General features: G+C 39.7%; 3 protein-coding genes across 8 annotated transcripts; 1 reads left to right on the top strand and 2 right to left on the bottom strand.

The window, feature by feature from the left end:
• Nucleotides 1–6: 6 nt before the first annotated feature.
• Nucleotides 7–3,779, bottom strand: LOC124073799 (hydroxyacylglutathione hydrolase-like protein). Of its 3 annotated transcripts, none has more exons than XM_046416308.1 (9): nt 3,622–3,779; nt 3,231–3,372; nt 2,428–2,492; nt 2,204–2,321; nt 1,970–2,078; nt 1,653–1,756; nt 1,287–1,388; nt 1,039–1,118; nt 7–920 (listed from the first exon to the last, which is right to left on the bottom strand). In XM_046416308.1, exons 2-9 carry the CDS (start codon nt 3,333–3,335, stop codon nt 770–772), a joined length of 834 nt encoding a protein of 277 aa, XP_046272264.1. In that variant the 5' UTR covers nt 3,336–3,372; nt 3,622–3,779; the 3' UTR covers nt 7–769. The 3 variants fall into 3 exon arrangements, with proteins under 3 accessions (XP_046272264.1, XP_046272265.1, XP_046272266.1); XM_046416309.1 differs by having other exon boundaries at nt 3,231–3,340; nt 3,622–3,763; XM_046416310.1 differs by having other exon boundaries at nt 740–913.
• Nucleotides 3,780–4,179: 400 nt separating this feature from the next.
• LOC124073612 (hydroxyacylglutathione hydrolase, mitochondrial) lies at nt 4,180–8,123 on the bottom strand. Of its 4 annotated transcripts, none has more exons than XM_046415957.1 (9): nt 7,916–8,123; nt 7,245–7,429; nt 6,515–6,579; nt 6,228–6,345; nt 6,033–6,141; nt 5,757–5,860; nt 5,399–5,500; nt 5,223–5,302; nt 4,180–5,061 (listed from the first exon to the last, which is right to left on the bottom strand). In XM_046415957.1, exons 1-9 carry the CDS (start codon nt 7,980–7,982, stop codon nt 4,962–4,964), a joined length of 930 nt encoding a protein of 309 aa, XP_046271913.1. In that variant the 5' UTR covers nt 7,983–8,123; the 3' UTR covers nt 4,180–4,961. The 4 variants fall into 4 exon arrangements, with proteins under 4 accessions (XP_046271913.1, XP_046271914.1, XP_046271917.1 ...); XM_046415958.1 differs by having other exon boundaries at nt 7,245–7,476; nt 7,916–8,054; XM_046415961.1 differs by having other exon boundaries at nt 7,245–7,386; nt 7,916–8,053.
• Nucleotides 8,124–8,205: 82 nt separating this feature from the next.
• Nucleotides 8,206–9,366, top strand: fahd1 (fumarylacetoacetate hydrolase domain containing 1). Its single transcript, XM_046415962.1, has one exon. The coding sequence runs from the start codon at nt 8,398–8,400 to the stop codon at nt 9,058–9,060; it is 663 nt and encodes a 220-aa protein (XP_046271918.1). The 5' UTR covers nt 8,206–8,397; the 3' UTR covers nt 9,061–9,366.
• The last annotated feature ends 7,064 nt before the right edge of the window (nt 9,367–16,430 follow it).

Below are 16,430 nucleotides of genomic sequence, written 5' to 3'. Positions count from 1 at the left end.
AACAGATTATTGATTCAGACTGATGTGCTTTATTGAATAATCTTGTGAATGTAGACCTCGAGATGAAAAGCAGCAGTTTACCATCACAGTTATGTACTCTGCATGTTTTGTCCACCTTTGTTGTACAGTTAATGAGTGCAACAATCAGACTCCAAAATTCTGTGTATAACAGAACAGTCTAAATTATATAAAAGTTAACTTAAATTGTATGTTAGGATAAATCAATTGTGTAGCATTCAATTGCAAAAGTAAATGAGAGGGCAGCTGTAAATATATATACAGTATTTCAAAGAAAAAAGGTTAAATGATAAAGTTAAGATGAACAACTACAGTAAAAATCAATTAGAGTTATCCAGCAGAAAACAATCATCAGGAAAGAAGGCTAAAATGTATATCAAAGGAACTAATCAATCTAATACAAGTAACTCATAAGGACTGAAAAGCGGATCTTTAAAGCAGTAAATACACAAAAACTGACTCTACCTGGTGCAGTTTATTTGTGCATAAGAGACTGGGAAACCAGCCCTTGAATTAATTTTAGGAATATTTAATGAAAGCAGCTTTACACTGACCTTTGTGTGAGGACATCATTTTATAATTAAGGAAACGACACACGTGCCTGTGTGGCTCAGTAGTGGCATAAATCGGTTAAATGTAGGATTAAAGCGACAAACACTCTACAGTCACGTGTCTCGCTGCATTCAGTCATTCATATTACTCCTCTGTGATGGTCGAGTTTGTTACGTGTTCAGAGCTCTGAAACTGGATTTCAGGGTCTGAGAAGCCCCCACTCCAAAGCCAACATAGCGTGGGGAGGAAGTCTCTCCTTGGGCTTCTTAAATTTGTCCTTCTCCTTCCGCAGGGCCCTCAGCACCTCTATAGGGTCTGTCTTCCCCGTGAACTTTTGTACTCCCTTCTCTCTTCGGTAAGAAAGAAAGATTAGCGACCCAAGACAAAGTAAAAGTAAAAAAAAGTACCCCAAAACTAAGTAAAAAGTATATACATTCAAACATACTGTGTATAAATATCCAAACTCACGAGAGGCGTAGAAAAGGGTTGTATTCAAACTCCTCCACTAGAGTCGATGGGACTGTGGGTTTGTCATCATCATCTCTGGCCTACAGAGACAAAGACCATCAGACAACTCAGCAAAATAAAAATTTTCAAGGAGTGGACTTAAGGCTGAAACACGAATGAAACAAATGTAAAGGTTTTGGTCTTGGTTTGACAATAACAGGGAATATTGCAAACTTTATTGTTTAAGCAGTTTTTGTTGTATTGCTCACCCTGGCCCAGCTCAGCATCTCTTTAACCTTTTCATTCTCCGGCTCCACCAGCATGGCAAACTTCAGGTTCTTAATGGTGTACTCATGTCCACAGAACACCTTCTGCAGATGAACAGCGAATGATTTAGTCAGCATTCCTGATTTAACTAAATAACACGTACACATAACATAGCAGCGTTTGAGTATCTCTGTGTTTCTTGGCTTTGTGCCAGGCTGTGCTCAGTCCTTTCTTTGTGTGTGTGTGTGTGTTTATTCATCACGGTGACTCAGTCTTACACCAGCTCGTATCTGAGGTCACGTTAGCAGCTGTTAACCCTTTGAGGGCAGCACACGACCACAACAAATCTCTCTCTTATTTCCACTAACCGTGTCTTGAGGTAGGGTGCCCAGCACCTGGGTGAGATTGTGGTACATCTGTTCTGCCGTACCCTCCAGAAACCGCCCGCACCCACCGATGAACAACGTATCCCCTGAAGACCAAAAGAAGGGACAAATGGAGGCAGTAGTCAGTCTGCGTCATCCCATACGACAAGAAAAATGGACAATGTGCTGGACAACAAGGATTCATATCTCTAGCCACTTAGAATCTAGTTATTATATATACAGTGAGTGTACAGTGCAGGTATAAGCTGTATGCACTTTTTCAACTGGTTCACCAGCTCTTTATGTTTACAGACAAAGACCTGTGAACACAGCAGGGGCATCAGTGCACTCATCCTCCCAAACAAAGTAGCACATGTGACCAGAGGTATGGCACGGAGTAAACAGGCACCTCACATTGATGGAGCTAAACTGCAAAATGGAGAAAACACAGAATCAAAAGACGACATGGCAGAGACACGACGAGAAAAAAAAAAAAAGTTGGATTTTTGTATTGAGATCCTAATCGGAGTACAGTCCAAGTAAAGACATTTTACCTTGAGCTCCTGGTCGTTGGTGACTTTATCCGTCAGACCCCCGATTCGATCATCTCCCCCGTACACCTTCAACCCAGGAACCTCCTTCAGCAGAGCCTCGTTCCCTCGAGCATGGTCCCTGATCAGTCAAAACAGGTGAGATCCTTACGACTTTAGCAGGGATTGTGTGTTGGTGTTCAGATATTACTGGTTTACTTTAACTCATGGCTGTCAGATGGTCTCACCAGTGATGGTGTGTCGTGAGAACAGCCGTCAGAGACAAGCCTTCTCTCTTTACTATTTCTAGCAGCTGTCAAAACAAAAAACAAACGTCCACCTGTTAGCAGCAATTCAAACACAACAAAGCAGTAATCAGCAATCGTTTTGACTGATCATTTGAGTTATTTTGCCTCTGCATTTTGAGGATCTGCTGCTTTCCTTTGTTGATGTCAAATTAAATGAATATCTTTAGGTTTTGGACTGTAGGTTGGACAAAACAAGGAATAACTTTAAGCTGCCAGGTACTTTCACAATTTTCTTATACATTACACCACGTGTGTAATCATTATCTTATATCAAGAATCTATTTATTCATGTTATTGACTGTTGGTTAGTGATAATAATAATCTAAGAGTAATAATAATAACAATAATAATTAGCATATCAAATGAATTTAAAAATAAGAATAAGAAATAAATCTGTGTCGTATTCCCCAGAAACATTTGGTCATTACATCAATTTAAATCACCATAACCGCATATTGTTATTATCATGACTGTTCATCCATCTTTTTGTAACTAGTTTTGTGTCACATATGTATCATGTTAAGTTGTGTTTTTATTTGCCTGCGCCATCTGTTTATATCTCTGTGTGCTCTATATTACTAATTCTATTTTTTTTTTTTTTAGATATTCGTTTTCAAATGTATTATTATTTTGTTACATGTTCTAAGACAAAAAAAAATAAGAAAAAAAAAGAAAGAAAAGAAAATAAGGCCAAATCCCATGTTACAATGAACACAATACATTTAAAGTTATCTGCCGCTCACCCGGTGTGGTACAGCAGGGTCCACGGCCACCGCCTGTTTACTCTGCTCCTCGATCACCAGGTACATGTAGTTGTCCTCCAGGATGGAGATCACCTTTACCTTCATGGCACCTTCAGACGCATGCGCAGCACGGTGGGCGACACTTGAGGTCATTATTTGGGTACATTATTAGTCATTATTTATGTCGGCTCTTACACCAGTTGTTAATCACTGATACTGTCAGTTTAGTATTAACTAAGCTGATAAAAGCATGCAGCTGTGTACACTTGTGTTAGCAGTACGTTAAAATCTCCGCTGGCTCTGCTGATGTGTCACGACACTTTTTCTTTACAGCCCGAACATTAAAGGCACATCAATCGATCCTCACACACGCCAAGAAAAACACGGTTACCTCACATTAAATGAATCCGATCAGGTGGTTTTCTCCCTGTGCGGCTGTGATGCTCTGAAAATTATTAGTCTACATTTCTGCATTCAGACCAGACTGGGAAGTTATCGCGACAACATCGAGCCAACATGTCAAATCCAAGCCATTATAATCGAACCCAGAAACATTCAACGGCGTCGTTCAATCTGTGGCGTTAAATAAATAAATAAATATTCTTTACGGAAAAAGTCACGTTAAACTCGACTGTTTTCACAGCCTGTTCGTCAGATTCTGCCCGATAAATAGAAATCGAATAAAAAAATCGTAAATATTTAACTCTGGATGTATAACAAAAAAAAATCACACGTTAGTTCGCAGTGATTCACTCAAGTACTACAATTGAGTACAATTGTGATATTTTACCTGTATGTATTCATTTTCTGCTGTACTACATGAAATTGTTTTTTTTTTTTAAGTAATACAAAACGTGATGCTTTTATACAGATTTAACTACCCAGCAGTGTATACAACATCTGAAGGCCATTCAAATTAGCTCCACTTTGACCAATTACACTAAAATGCTGAATTTTGAAGACTTTTAATTCTGCTGACTTAAAGTACATGTTTTATTGCTATTTCCAAAGATGACCAAGCAACATTTTTGTGAGATTGTAATTAATATGCAAAATATCATTCTGGATGTCTAACATTTAATGCTGATGCACTGATAAGTAGACAATGCTTAGTTCACACAATGCTTTTAAATAAAGAAATAAAAAACACTTGTGCTGAATTTTACATAATGAACAACCATACTAGCCAACATGAAGAAAAATTTCATGAAATGAAACATTCAAGGTCAGAATAAATCATCGATATGTCTTTACAGATAGTGCTTCATCAATTTACAGAAATTTTACACATATTCCCACATTTGTTATTTACGCATCCCTGCCTTGTTAAAGTTTTTTTAATTTGAACACTTCATGAAATACCAATTTGTACATCAATATATTACAACATAAAACCCAACAGATTCTAAAACTCTCACTTATAGATTAACAAACGCATTTCTCATTTAAAGCATTTGATTAATGGCCTTATATTCCTTAAAACTGAAACAACCACATCATCCAAACAAACCAAATACACTAAATAATGACGGATGAGTTTATAGCGATATTAGAACTGAATATCTCAATGTGTGCTTCAATTGAGTCTGAATGCAGTATGAAGGTAGTAGATCACTTGACATTTAAAGTAGCTTTGAAGATGAATTGCAAATATTTTCTGTAGTATGCGACTGACAGCTTGCATTGTCGTAAGCAACTGTTCAGAAACATTCAGCATGAGTGGATTGGACGTCACTCCTTCGGCACCCGGAAACCATCTTTTTCTTTCCGAAGACTTCTCATGGTTTCAATCGGACTGGACTGATTTACGTGGTCTTGCACGGACTTCTCTCTAAGTTAAACATTAAAACAGTTAACAGTTAACATTAACAGCTGAGAACAGTAGCTCGTAGTTACAGTAACAGTAGTAACATTAGCTATAATATGTAATGCAACTTTGCAACAAGACATTTTTTGGAGCCAAGCATTAGTAATAAATCCGGCTTGACATACTTTACTCTCATGAAGGGGTTAAATGTAAATTCATCGGCCAAAGTGGAAGGGATGGTGGGTTCTCCATTGCTGCATTTCTCCTACAGAAATACAAATACACAGATAAAAAGTTACTCTGATTTTCAGTCGTTTCTGCGGTGGATCATCTGATAGACTGTGACGAGTCAGTCAAATACCTTTGCCCATGCTAGCTTCTTCTGAACAACTTCATTGTCTGGCTCCACATGACGTGCAAATTTCAGATTACTGACGGTGTACTCATGACCACAGTAAACACGCTTAGACACAAACACATCATGGTTAGTCAATCTGTCGTACAGCTTAAGTGTACTTTACAAAAAAAAATCCAACACCTAAAATGGGAAATCACAGATCTTTGATGAGGATGTGCAGTTAAATTTCCATCTTAAAAACTAGCTTCCATTTCAAATATTCAGTTAAGTGCTGTAACAATGATTCTCATCTTCAGTGTTACATTTAGACTTTCAGTTATACCTTTTACACTAACATTACAGATGGAGTGCATGTATTTACTGTTTCAGGCGGCAGGCGGCCCAGAATTTCTATCAGGGCTTTGTACATTTGCTCTGCTGTTCCCTCGAAGAATTTACCACAACCTGCCACAAACAGCGTGTCCCCTGCATGGAACAGAAAAGTGCCCTTAGCCCTAAGATCAGACATGACAGAGTGCTGACTTATTGCGTAACAAATTTAAGGGTTTTGTCAGTCTTCATTGTCTAAACTATCACACGGTATTCACTTGTGCAGTTCACCAGATGTTAGGGGTTAATGTGATTACACATGCAGTACCTGTGAAAACAGCAGGTGGCTCAGTGCTGTTTTCTTTTGTCACAAAGTAGCAGATGTGACCAGTTGTGTGACATGGTGTAAACAGGCATTTGACATTAAGCGATCCAAGCTGAGGAAGAATGACACCAGTGAGCAAACATCAGACATTTGGGGCTTATATTTGGATTGTACGACAGAGACTATGACATGTCTTACTTTGAAGGTTGAGGAATGAGAGACTTTCTTTGTAAGAGCATCAACTCTGTCATCCCCTCCATAGACCTTCAGTCCTGGCATTAGCCTTACCATCTTCTCATTTCCACTGGCATGATCCCTAAGGAGAGTGAATGATCAGTGCATTGTTCCTACAATTTAGCAGAAGGGTCATATGGGTACAAAGTTTTCTGAGCATATTAGCATTTTTGGATAGTTAGTTTTAGTGTTTTGATAATGTTCTCATGAACATGGCATGCAAATGGGAGTTAACTCAGAATGTGGCTTACCAGTGGTGATGAGTAGTCAGAACTGTTGTGAGTTTTACGCCATGCTTTCTGACAGCTTCCACAACCTGTCGAAAGCACAACAAAGACAAGCTGAAGTGGAGCAGCAGCAGAAGTAGCAGGCTGGTTCTGATAGTCAAAAGAAAATGAATCACCAGCATTTTTTGGTAATTGTTTAAAACATTCATTGCGGAGAAATCTATAATATTTTGTTGGCTCCAGTTTTTCATATATGAACATTTGCTGTTATAGTATTGAGTTCTTAAGCTTATTTCATAAATATTGTTTAGATTATCTATTATAATACATCAAAGAAGGGAATAATATATACTATGAGAAAAATTTGTCAACATTCAGGGATTTTTCCACATTATCAATTTAAAACAATATTATATTTGCATGGCTTTGAGATGAAATACACTGTCTGCTCAGGCATTTACGTACTGGACATTTTTATACAGTCTTTTTATCCACTATAGATATTGTAACAATGACAAAACATAACACACCTCATTGTAGAGCATTTTATGCATAATGCACATCCCCAGTGTATTATATCCTATATATTTCTTAAGATGTTATGTATGTAAAATAATCCTCTGTAAAGTAAGCAGTAGTAACCAGTAATTATCAGAGAATGGAAGTCCTCAGTAACTCACAGACGATTAAGTGCTTGATTACTTTGCAGTACTGAATAAATTATAACATGTTGTAATAAATTCAATGCACAGACCTTTATAGGCTCTACAGGGTCAACTATAGCTGCTTCTCTGGAGTCCTCATCAATCAGGAGGTACATGTAGTTATCACTGAGTGCTGGGAGAAGTTCAATCTTCATGCTTGCTTGTTCCACCACAGAAGATTTCCTCACCGCGCTGTGAAGGAGAGCAGCTGCTTGGGCCTTGACTTCCACAGGTGCTTCAAGTGAGAATACCAGTCAATATCTGACAGACAGCGATGTCACACTGACACAAGGGCACTCTGTTACGCTTAAATAATTCCTTTTATTCCTATATTTCCTAACAAACATTCATTTTAAGCAGCCACAGACACCAAGGAGCTACCGGCATTTTACAGTAGCATTTGGCTGTTAGTTAACACGTAATTTAATACACCACCATAAAGTAAACAACGATAGCTTCGATGCTAACGTTAACAAATGCATTACATTTCTTTCACCTAGCTAGCATTCTTAGCATTAACCTAACCTGATTGTGACGGAGGAGATTATATAAGAGGGTGCAGATGTTTGCTCTAATGGGCCAGCTGTACTCAACTGACTCCTCTCAAGATACGACAAAATAAAAAAAAAATTGTCAGCCATCAGTCACTGGTTAAAATTCATGTACACAAGCTAACGTGCTAGCTAGATGTTTGTGCAATTGTATACTGTCGTGGACGTACCGAATTTGAAGGCTGTGGCAGCTCCAAGCAGAGTGCAGGCACTCCCAACTAGTGACTTGAATAACATAACAACAGCAGCTAGTGCCTTATCACATTCGTATAAACCAGAAAAGTTTGGCTCTTGCTTCAGTTCCGCTTTAACTTTGACCTCCCAGGCTCCACCAATCAAGTCAGGGGGAGTAGATCGTCTAATAGACAGTCAAGCACGTGGGGGGAAAGAAGTAATTTACGCATTTTAACGCCCACTATATAAAAATACAATCGAGTATAAGTGAGGGATTTTATTTTACTCTTTGCCCTCGTAAATCTAATGAAATATATTGATTTAATAGCTTTGACTGAATTGTTTTGACTTCTTCGTATGTCCCTTCACGCTTGCCGTAGACTAATGAACTTGCCTCAGAAAACGGACAATCGGTCAAAGTTTAGTCAACCTGGTCCTGACTGCTTCAGAGCGGCTGAAACCTTCACATTTCTCTACAATGACATCACGGAATATAGCTCGATTTTGGGAATGGGGGAGGAAAATAATTTGTGTTGGCAGAAACTATGCCGACCACGCCAAAGAGCTGAAAAATGCAATTCCTAGTGAGCCAGTACTGTTCCTGAAGCCCCCCTCTGCGTATTTAAGAGAGGGTTCACCTATCCTGGTGCCCCTGTACTCCAGCAACCTGCACCATGAGGTGGAGTTAGGAGTGGTCATCGGGAAAGGCGGCACGGCCATCCCTCAGTCCGCCGCTATGGATCACGTTGCAGGCTACGCTCTGTGCTTGGACATGACAGCACGGGACGTCCAGGACGAATGCAAGTCCAAAGGTCTACCCTGGACGCTGGCTAAAGCTTTCAACACCTCCTGCCCCGTCAGTGAGTTCATCCCCAAAGAGCGCATACCTGACCCGGGGAATGTCAAGCTGTGGCTGAAGGTGAACGACCAGTTGCGGCAGAGCGGCTGCACCTCCCAGATGATTTTCTCCGTCTCCTATCTCATCAGCTACATCAGCGAGTTCATCACCCTGGAGGAGGGCGATCTCATCCTAACCGGGACACCCAAAGGAGTCTCCGCCGTGCAGGAGCATGACGAGCTGCAGGCTGGGATTGAGGACGTTGTCACCATGAGCTTCAGAGTTGACCGACAAGACCAGTGATGACTATAAAACACACTAATGAGGCGAAATAAATATTCTGACTCGTGAAGAGAGAGTGTTTTTGCCGGAATTTTAAGATTAATTACTTCAAATACATTTTCAATGTCAGCGTGGACCAGCAGGTGGCAGTGTTGTGCCATCAAGATCACATACATCTGATGTATTTTATCCTGCGTTTTACTTTTCGGTTACATTTTACTGTATTATCTACTCATACCAGTGATGTGAAAATCACGCTGTCGTTTCAGGTCATTGATGTTGCAAAAAGTATTCTGAACTTGTTTCCAAATAAAATATGCAATCATATGATGTGAAAATAGTTTATTACAAGCAACAGTCCGGTATTTAAAATGCATGAACGTATTATCAGCAAAAAGGTAAAAGTAGTTATTACAAGGGACAGAATGGCTGCTATTATATTTTTATATATAGCCTGACATTATTAGATTCTTATTAGTAGTACATTAAAGTGTTGGTAGTATTGTATATTTTATATACTGAGTATACTATAATTCTTAACATCTTTTACTTGAGCAGGAGTCAAAAGTATTAATAGCAAAATGTACTTTTAGAATCAAAAGTAGAAGTGCTAATGCAGAATGATTATTATTTAACTATTCTAATTATTGATACATTCATGTGTACATCACTTTAACGTTGCTGCTGGTAAAGGTGGGGGTAATTCTAACTACAATATAAACTGCGACGTTTCTCAGTCTATAAGAACAAATACAAAATTTGCCCGTTTGAGTATATATTGTATGAATAATCTGAAACTACAAAGTAAACAGTAACTATTGTCGCCAAATAATTGTGCGCTAAAAATACAATATACTGGTTTAATGCACAAAAGGTAGTAAGTAACGTACTTCATTAAACATACTTGGTTGCCATCCACTGCTGCAGCACATATTTACTGCCAAAAGCAATAGATTCATACTTGAAGATGGAGTAAAATGAACAGCAAATGCCTCGTAAAGACAGCACATTGGTATCACACCACCAGTCTTAGCCAAAAAGTCAGGATAATACTGCTATACAAGTAAAAAATATGACAGCATAATAATAAGACCAATGTGTATAGCGTTATAAACTTTTCATATGCATCAGTGTACTTTTTCTAGCTAGTGTGCTTGTGATAAAAGACGACTCACATCAGAGGATATTTCCTACAGTCACATCAATAAGCACAGTCTGAATTAAGGCGGTATGCCCTTCAGAAGCTAAAATGCAAAATAGAGTTTATCCCAAATGAGTTCAAGTTGAGAAAATATTCATGTTAGTGAGGGAGTTTAGAGAACTGAGGGTTTGGCACTGGCTACTTGTGGTTACTCTTAAATTTGGAACACATTTTGCTGCTTGTTGGATTAGCAGAGACGTGTTTTCTTCGAGAAAGTTTGATGGATGACGTTTTTGCTGCAAACTACAGTATGGACACATTTTGTCGACTGCACAGTGAACCCATGTTGCCCCTTTGGTGTTTGTCGTCTGGTTAGTTGACAGTCAAACACATCAGAAAGACTCCTCATACCAACGCAGTTTAATAAAACTGTGGTATTTCAGGCGGCACGGTGGTGCAGTGGTTAGCACTGTCGCCTCATAGCAAGAGGGTTCCAGGTTCGAATCCCGGTCTGGGCCCTTCTATGTGGAGTTTGCATGTTCTCCCTGTGCCTGCGTGGGTTTTCTCCAGGTACTCTGGCTTCCTCCCACAATACCAAAAACATGCACATTAGGTTAATTGGCTACTCTAAATTGCCCCTAGGTGTGAGTGTGAGAGTGTGTGGTTGTCTGTCTTTGTATGTTGGCCCTGCGATTGACTGGCGACCAGTCCAGGGTGTACCCCGCCTCTCGCCCGTAGTCAGCTGGGATAGGCTCCAGCTCCCCCGCGACCCTCACGGATAAGCGGTATAGAAAATGGATGGATGGATGTGGTATTTCAGTTCATCTAGTGTAATTTCAACTTTCAAGCTGTGTACCTTCATCATAATCGCATTCTTCCTGAACTGTTTAACATCTGTTCCAGCTTCAATTACAATTCTCCCACAGGCTTCTCTGTTTTCAGGATCAATCAGAGCCTCCATCAACCTGTCCCAGACCAGTCTGCTGTAACCTGAGTCTGTGTACATCATCTCCACACACCTGTGGGGTATGTTATCTCCAAGACTCACAGGACCCGAGCCCTGACCCTCAGGGGACTATGGGGTTATACATGTCCATCAATAGAGTTATGACAGATTCAATTAGATTTGGGATCTGGGAAATGTAGCCATGGCTTGTTTTTTTTTTTGTTTTTTTTCTTTAACCACTTTAGAACAGCAGCGTGCAGTCCTGCATGTGCGCACAGGTGTCGTCTTTTATGAGATATGAATCATACTATTCATTGTCCCCGTGTGACTGAAGGTATTACACCGTCACAGGTTTTAACAATGGCTTCAAAGCTCGAGCTCAGCTCTGGTTTAGCGCTCACCACATGAAGCGGAGTGTTGTCATCGAGCAGGAGTCTGAGAGGGTACATTTGACGCTTTCAAGGGAGAGGGGATTACGTGGGGACCGCAGTCTACCGATCTAACAAACACCCACAGTGATGTCACCTGTGACATGAAATCAAGCCAGGTGGTAACTGAGCCAAACAGGAGAGATTTTAGGGTTTTTTTCTTGTAAACAAATGCTGTCTAATACTGAGCAAAAAGTGACATAAAGCTAAACATTTTTAGTGTCTTTGTTGATTGCTCCGCAGCTTTGGTCCAGACCAGAATACCAACAGGTGTTAGACAGATTAGAGCGAATCGGTACAGATATTAATTTTCAGATGATAACTCCTGTGAATCTTTTCACACTTTTCACATCTACTGCTTCATATGTAATACCACAGACATGTTAGAATATTTGTTAGTAGCCATCAGTTCGTTAGTAGCTTCAGTGCAGAGGTATCTTTCTTGCTGGAGGTTGCTGGGTCAAATTTGTGAGGTTTAGGTGAAGAAAACAACTTGAACATGAATACAAGCTTAAACTTGTATCAATGGTTTGTATGGATCCTGAAGGAAAGATCAATAACATAAACTCCAGTGAAGTGTTTTTGATGAAAAAGCATAAAGATTCAGGTGACAAAAACAAACACTAGGTAGCATTGTTTTGAAGATAAACTGTGTAAATGCTATAATCCTAACCAATACTTCCTCTGTTGACCGAAAGGCATCTGAGAATTTGAAAAGATTTTTTTTTTTAAAGTGCCAGACTTTCATTTTAAATTTACTGCAAGGTCCAACATGTGAAAATGTTTTACAACTTGGCAATGTGTATGTGTGTGTGTGTGTGTGTACAGAAAATGACCTTTCGTGCTACTTCGATTTGCATACTGCGCTGTGTGTCAGCAGACAGCGCTGTGATGTGCCCATTCTTAGAATTATGAAAGAAAAAAAGATCAACACACACAACCGACAGAGTCAGACGAGATGAATGTGACATACTGCAACAAAAAGACACACACACACATACACAGCCTTCACACATACACAAACAACTTAATGGTTGTTTAACATTCTTACCTGGATGTCAAACCAGGGCTTACAGTGAATGTAAATCGTCCCTTTTCCACATTTCCAAAATAATACGTTTTGACAGATTCTCCATGTAAATAAATTATAGCCCGTTCAGTCGACCAGCCTCGTACTGAATGAGTGGGAAGCTGGGGATTAATAACACCACGGAGCAAATCAAGAACCAATTTGTGATTTTCTTTATAGGCCAGACTTAAGGGCTGTACTTCATTCTTGTAGAATAATGAGTGGAAAGCATGTGTGAAGGCCAGGTGCGAGCTTCTCTCATTCAGAGTGACTGACTGGAAGTAGTGTGTTAACATTTCGTTTGAAGATGCAGGTGGAAGGCAGCGTTTGATTTAAGCATTCATAAGGATGTGTCGAAATTTCCAAGTGGTTGAGAATGTTTGCCGAATATTTTCGTTTTCTTTTTTTTATTTTAAGAATACAGTTTTATTTCTCAGGTTTTCATCCATTTGGCAGAGCTGTCTCAGTTGGTACCTCATCTATAAACTTTGATTGTTCAAGCCTTCCAATCAAGACCTATGAAACAGGCCAGAGGTCGTATTTTGTCATTTAAAATGGCACCACAAGCATACGCTGAAACATGTTCACAAAAACATTAGAAAATCCTGTAGTAATCCTCCTTCCCTAAAAAGTTCCCCAATTTGCACTGAACTAACAAGACCAATCTCTCTAACCAAATTTTCTCATCAATTAAAGCTGGAGTCACAATTTAACAATACGCTGTGAGGCCTAAACCACAGAGAGGAGAGAAAATCCCTGTGAATTTCTTCCCTGAATCGAAGCAGACTGCGGTGGAAAAAGTGTGGAGTCCTCAGCATGAACCGTCTTCATTTGTGGCTCCTCAGAGGGAAACCACTTTTACACTCTAATCCCACTTTTTATCTGCTGCGTAGGAATCGGCTCCCTTTCCTTCAGCTTTCAAAGTGCTTCATCCCTCCCTCCGAGTGTTTCTGATTAGTCTGCCATGTGCCGATTATTGTGCCAATTATTTCCAAATAAGCACTGCGAAAAATATGCATCTCTCATCACACGTAATCTCAAATAGTCTCAGTGGGCTGAAACGCCATATACATAAAGGGTGATTTCCACTCATGCAAACAAATCCATAATGCAAGGAATTGATGGCACGCATTAAATAGTGGCCTCAAATCCTTGGAAGCTGCATGTCAGCTAAATCAGAACAAATTACTGTCTCCATGAGACAGGAAGATTTGCAGTTTTCTGGACATGTAATTTGTTATGTTTGCCTTTTAGTTGGTTAGAGCAATTGTAATCCAGAATATCTTGGATTTCAAACAAATGTAGGGACAAATTTGTTTCCTTTCTATCATCTGCATTTGGTGTAAGTGCTGAGTGCATGTGTGTGTGTGTGCGCATGTTTTCCTCCACTTTTATGAAAGACTAAAACGTAAAATGAATAAATGAAGTAATGGCGGAGTCGTCAAAGCATAACATATCTTATTCCTGACCACACTGACATATTACTTTAATCCAACGACATGAACGCTGTATTTTGTTGGAGTCCATCCCATGTCTTTAGTGGAAACCAACTGAGCCACATGCAGGGTAAGGAAGCTGGAAAGCATTAAGAGACGGACTAACTTATTGTTGGTTTTGGTGTCTTCAGGGAATTTGTTGACAATAACACCAGCTTTATCCTTTTATTGCAGTGTTTCTGAGTTTATGAATAGTTCATTCCGTTTTTGGTCAGTATGTTTTGTTCATGATATGATGAACAATGCAGTGCTATAGTTGATAGATGATGATACAGCAAAGATGATACAGCATCTCCTGTTTGTTGTTGCATGTTATCATATTAGCTACTGATAAACCATTAAAAAGGACAATTGTTTTATTCTGAAGTCTCAATCAAATCAAATCAAATCAATTGTACGGCATTGTACTTTGGCAATCATTGCCGTACACCTAAAATATTGATGACAGAGTCATAAAACATGATGAAGTGCTGGTGGTGTGTACAGATTCTTGTGGCAGCCACCAGTGGAGGTTGGCTGTCCATGAGCTCATACAGAGCAGTATGTGCAAACACAGACCAGAGGCAATAACGTAGGACTTGTTTGCTTAGGTCATAGAGTTGGAAGAGTTTATGGCTTATTATATATGGAACAGATCATTTTCACAAACACCAACATACATCTCACTTTTAGGAAATGTATTGGCAGTCATCCTTCTACTTTTTCCTCACTCGTTCTTTCTTAGCCTCAATTGGATTTCTCACATCATTACCAGTGTTTAGTGACAACTGTAGATTATGCCGAAAGTCCTGCTGATCTAATGAAACTTAACGGCTGGGCTAGCCCTGCGAACACTGCTACTAACGTCTTCCCCAGATGGCAGAATGGGAAATCAGTTATCTTTAATGCCTGCTGCTGGGCTGGCACTGCGAAAAGACAGCTATCACTATGTCTGGTAAGACAGAGTAATAAAAGCTGGCACAGATGAAGTGAGCCAAGTGCATTTAAATTTTAGCAAGGCCCACTAAAGACTAATGCCAGACTTATAAAACAGAGGGGGAATGTGACAGAAATACTGACAGGAAATAGGGAGCCAAATCAATGTGTGTGTTTGTGTACGTGTGTGAGTGAGTGAGTGATTGTGTGTGTGTGCAAGCCTGCATGAATACAAACCCCAGCATACTAATGCAATAAGTCACTAATTTTCTCCGTTCACAAACCACTGATGTTTCCACAAACAAAGCTCACTGTTAATCAGTTTGATTGAATATTTTTGTTTTAATCATTGGATGCAAATACTCAGTCAGGCATATTTCCATGCATTGTCAAGAAGAAAAAAAAGAAAAAAACATCTGCAGTGTGTATTTCAGATCTTAAGTGGGTTCCTTTTTTGGTTGTTCCACCAGCCAGAGCAGATGTTTTCTCCCATACAGGATACTGTACCATGAAAGAGAAGAGCTCTGCTGCCAATTCTGAGCCCGGAGAGGAAGAGGAGGGGCTTTCTGAGCTAGCTGACATCTTTTATAATTAAAGGCCACAGTGCACGCAGGCCTCAGACTGTACATGTGGTCTCACTGTGTGGAAGTGGTGAGATTGAATAGCAGTGTGTGAGAGAAAGAGACTGAGGAAGAGAGGGAAGAGTCTAAGTTAGTGTTCTTTCTAGCTAAAAAATGAAGTTAGCGGGGGAGCAAAAAAAAAAAAGTGAGGAACAGCCAGGAACGGACTGGGAGCAAAACATGGCCCAGGCAATTTTCATCTGGATGGGCCCCATTAGAAACATTCTGAACACAGCAAAAGAATAAAATCCATCTCCTGATGGAAGGTTGTCATGTCTCTCATCTTCAACAGCAGTTTCCACTTTTTGCTCCTGCTCTCCACAGGAATCAGCCAGTCTACCCAATAGCTATAAGAAGAAAACTTTTTTACTGCAACCCCTAACCCCAAAAACTAAGGTCACCTAACTAAGGTCATTTAGTGTGTAGTACGCATCAAGTTAGCAGACCTGCTAAGAGCAGTTTCATCAATTCCCTACACTCTTGCTCTTGTGTTTTTGGTTTTAGAAAGACTTGGAGTCCACACCAGCCACATTCTTTAGCTGTGGAGTGCTTCTCTTACTATATCCCCTGCACACTGTTTCAGCATGTGGAAAAATCCTAAGCTTGACAGGCCTGCCATGCTAGTTTCGAATGCTAAACTATGAATGGGCAATGGCTCAAGGGATAGGCTTAATAAAACATGGCTGATCCCACCAAGGTTTCAGCTTTACTTATAACATTCGTTGGTTTACGATTCACTTATGAGGGCCAAACATGTAATTCTTACCAGTTTTTTA

Source organism: Scatophagus argus, chromosome 16 (genome assembly GCF_020382885.2).
Source record: "Scatophagus argus isolate fScaArg1 chromosome 16, fScaArg1.pri, whole genome shotgun sequence".
NCBI classification, from domain to species: Eukaryota; Metazoa; Chordata; class Actinopteri; family Scatophagidae; genus Scatophagus; species Scatophagus argus.
Note: the sequence above shows the minus strand (reverse complement) of the source record. Positions and strands in the feature narration are given on the sequence as shown.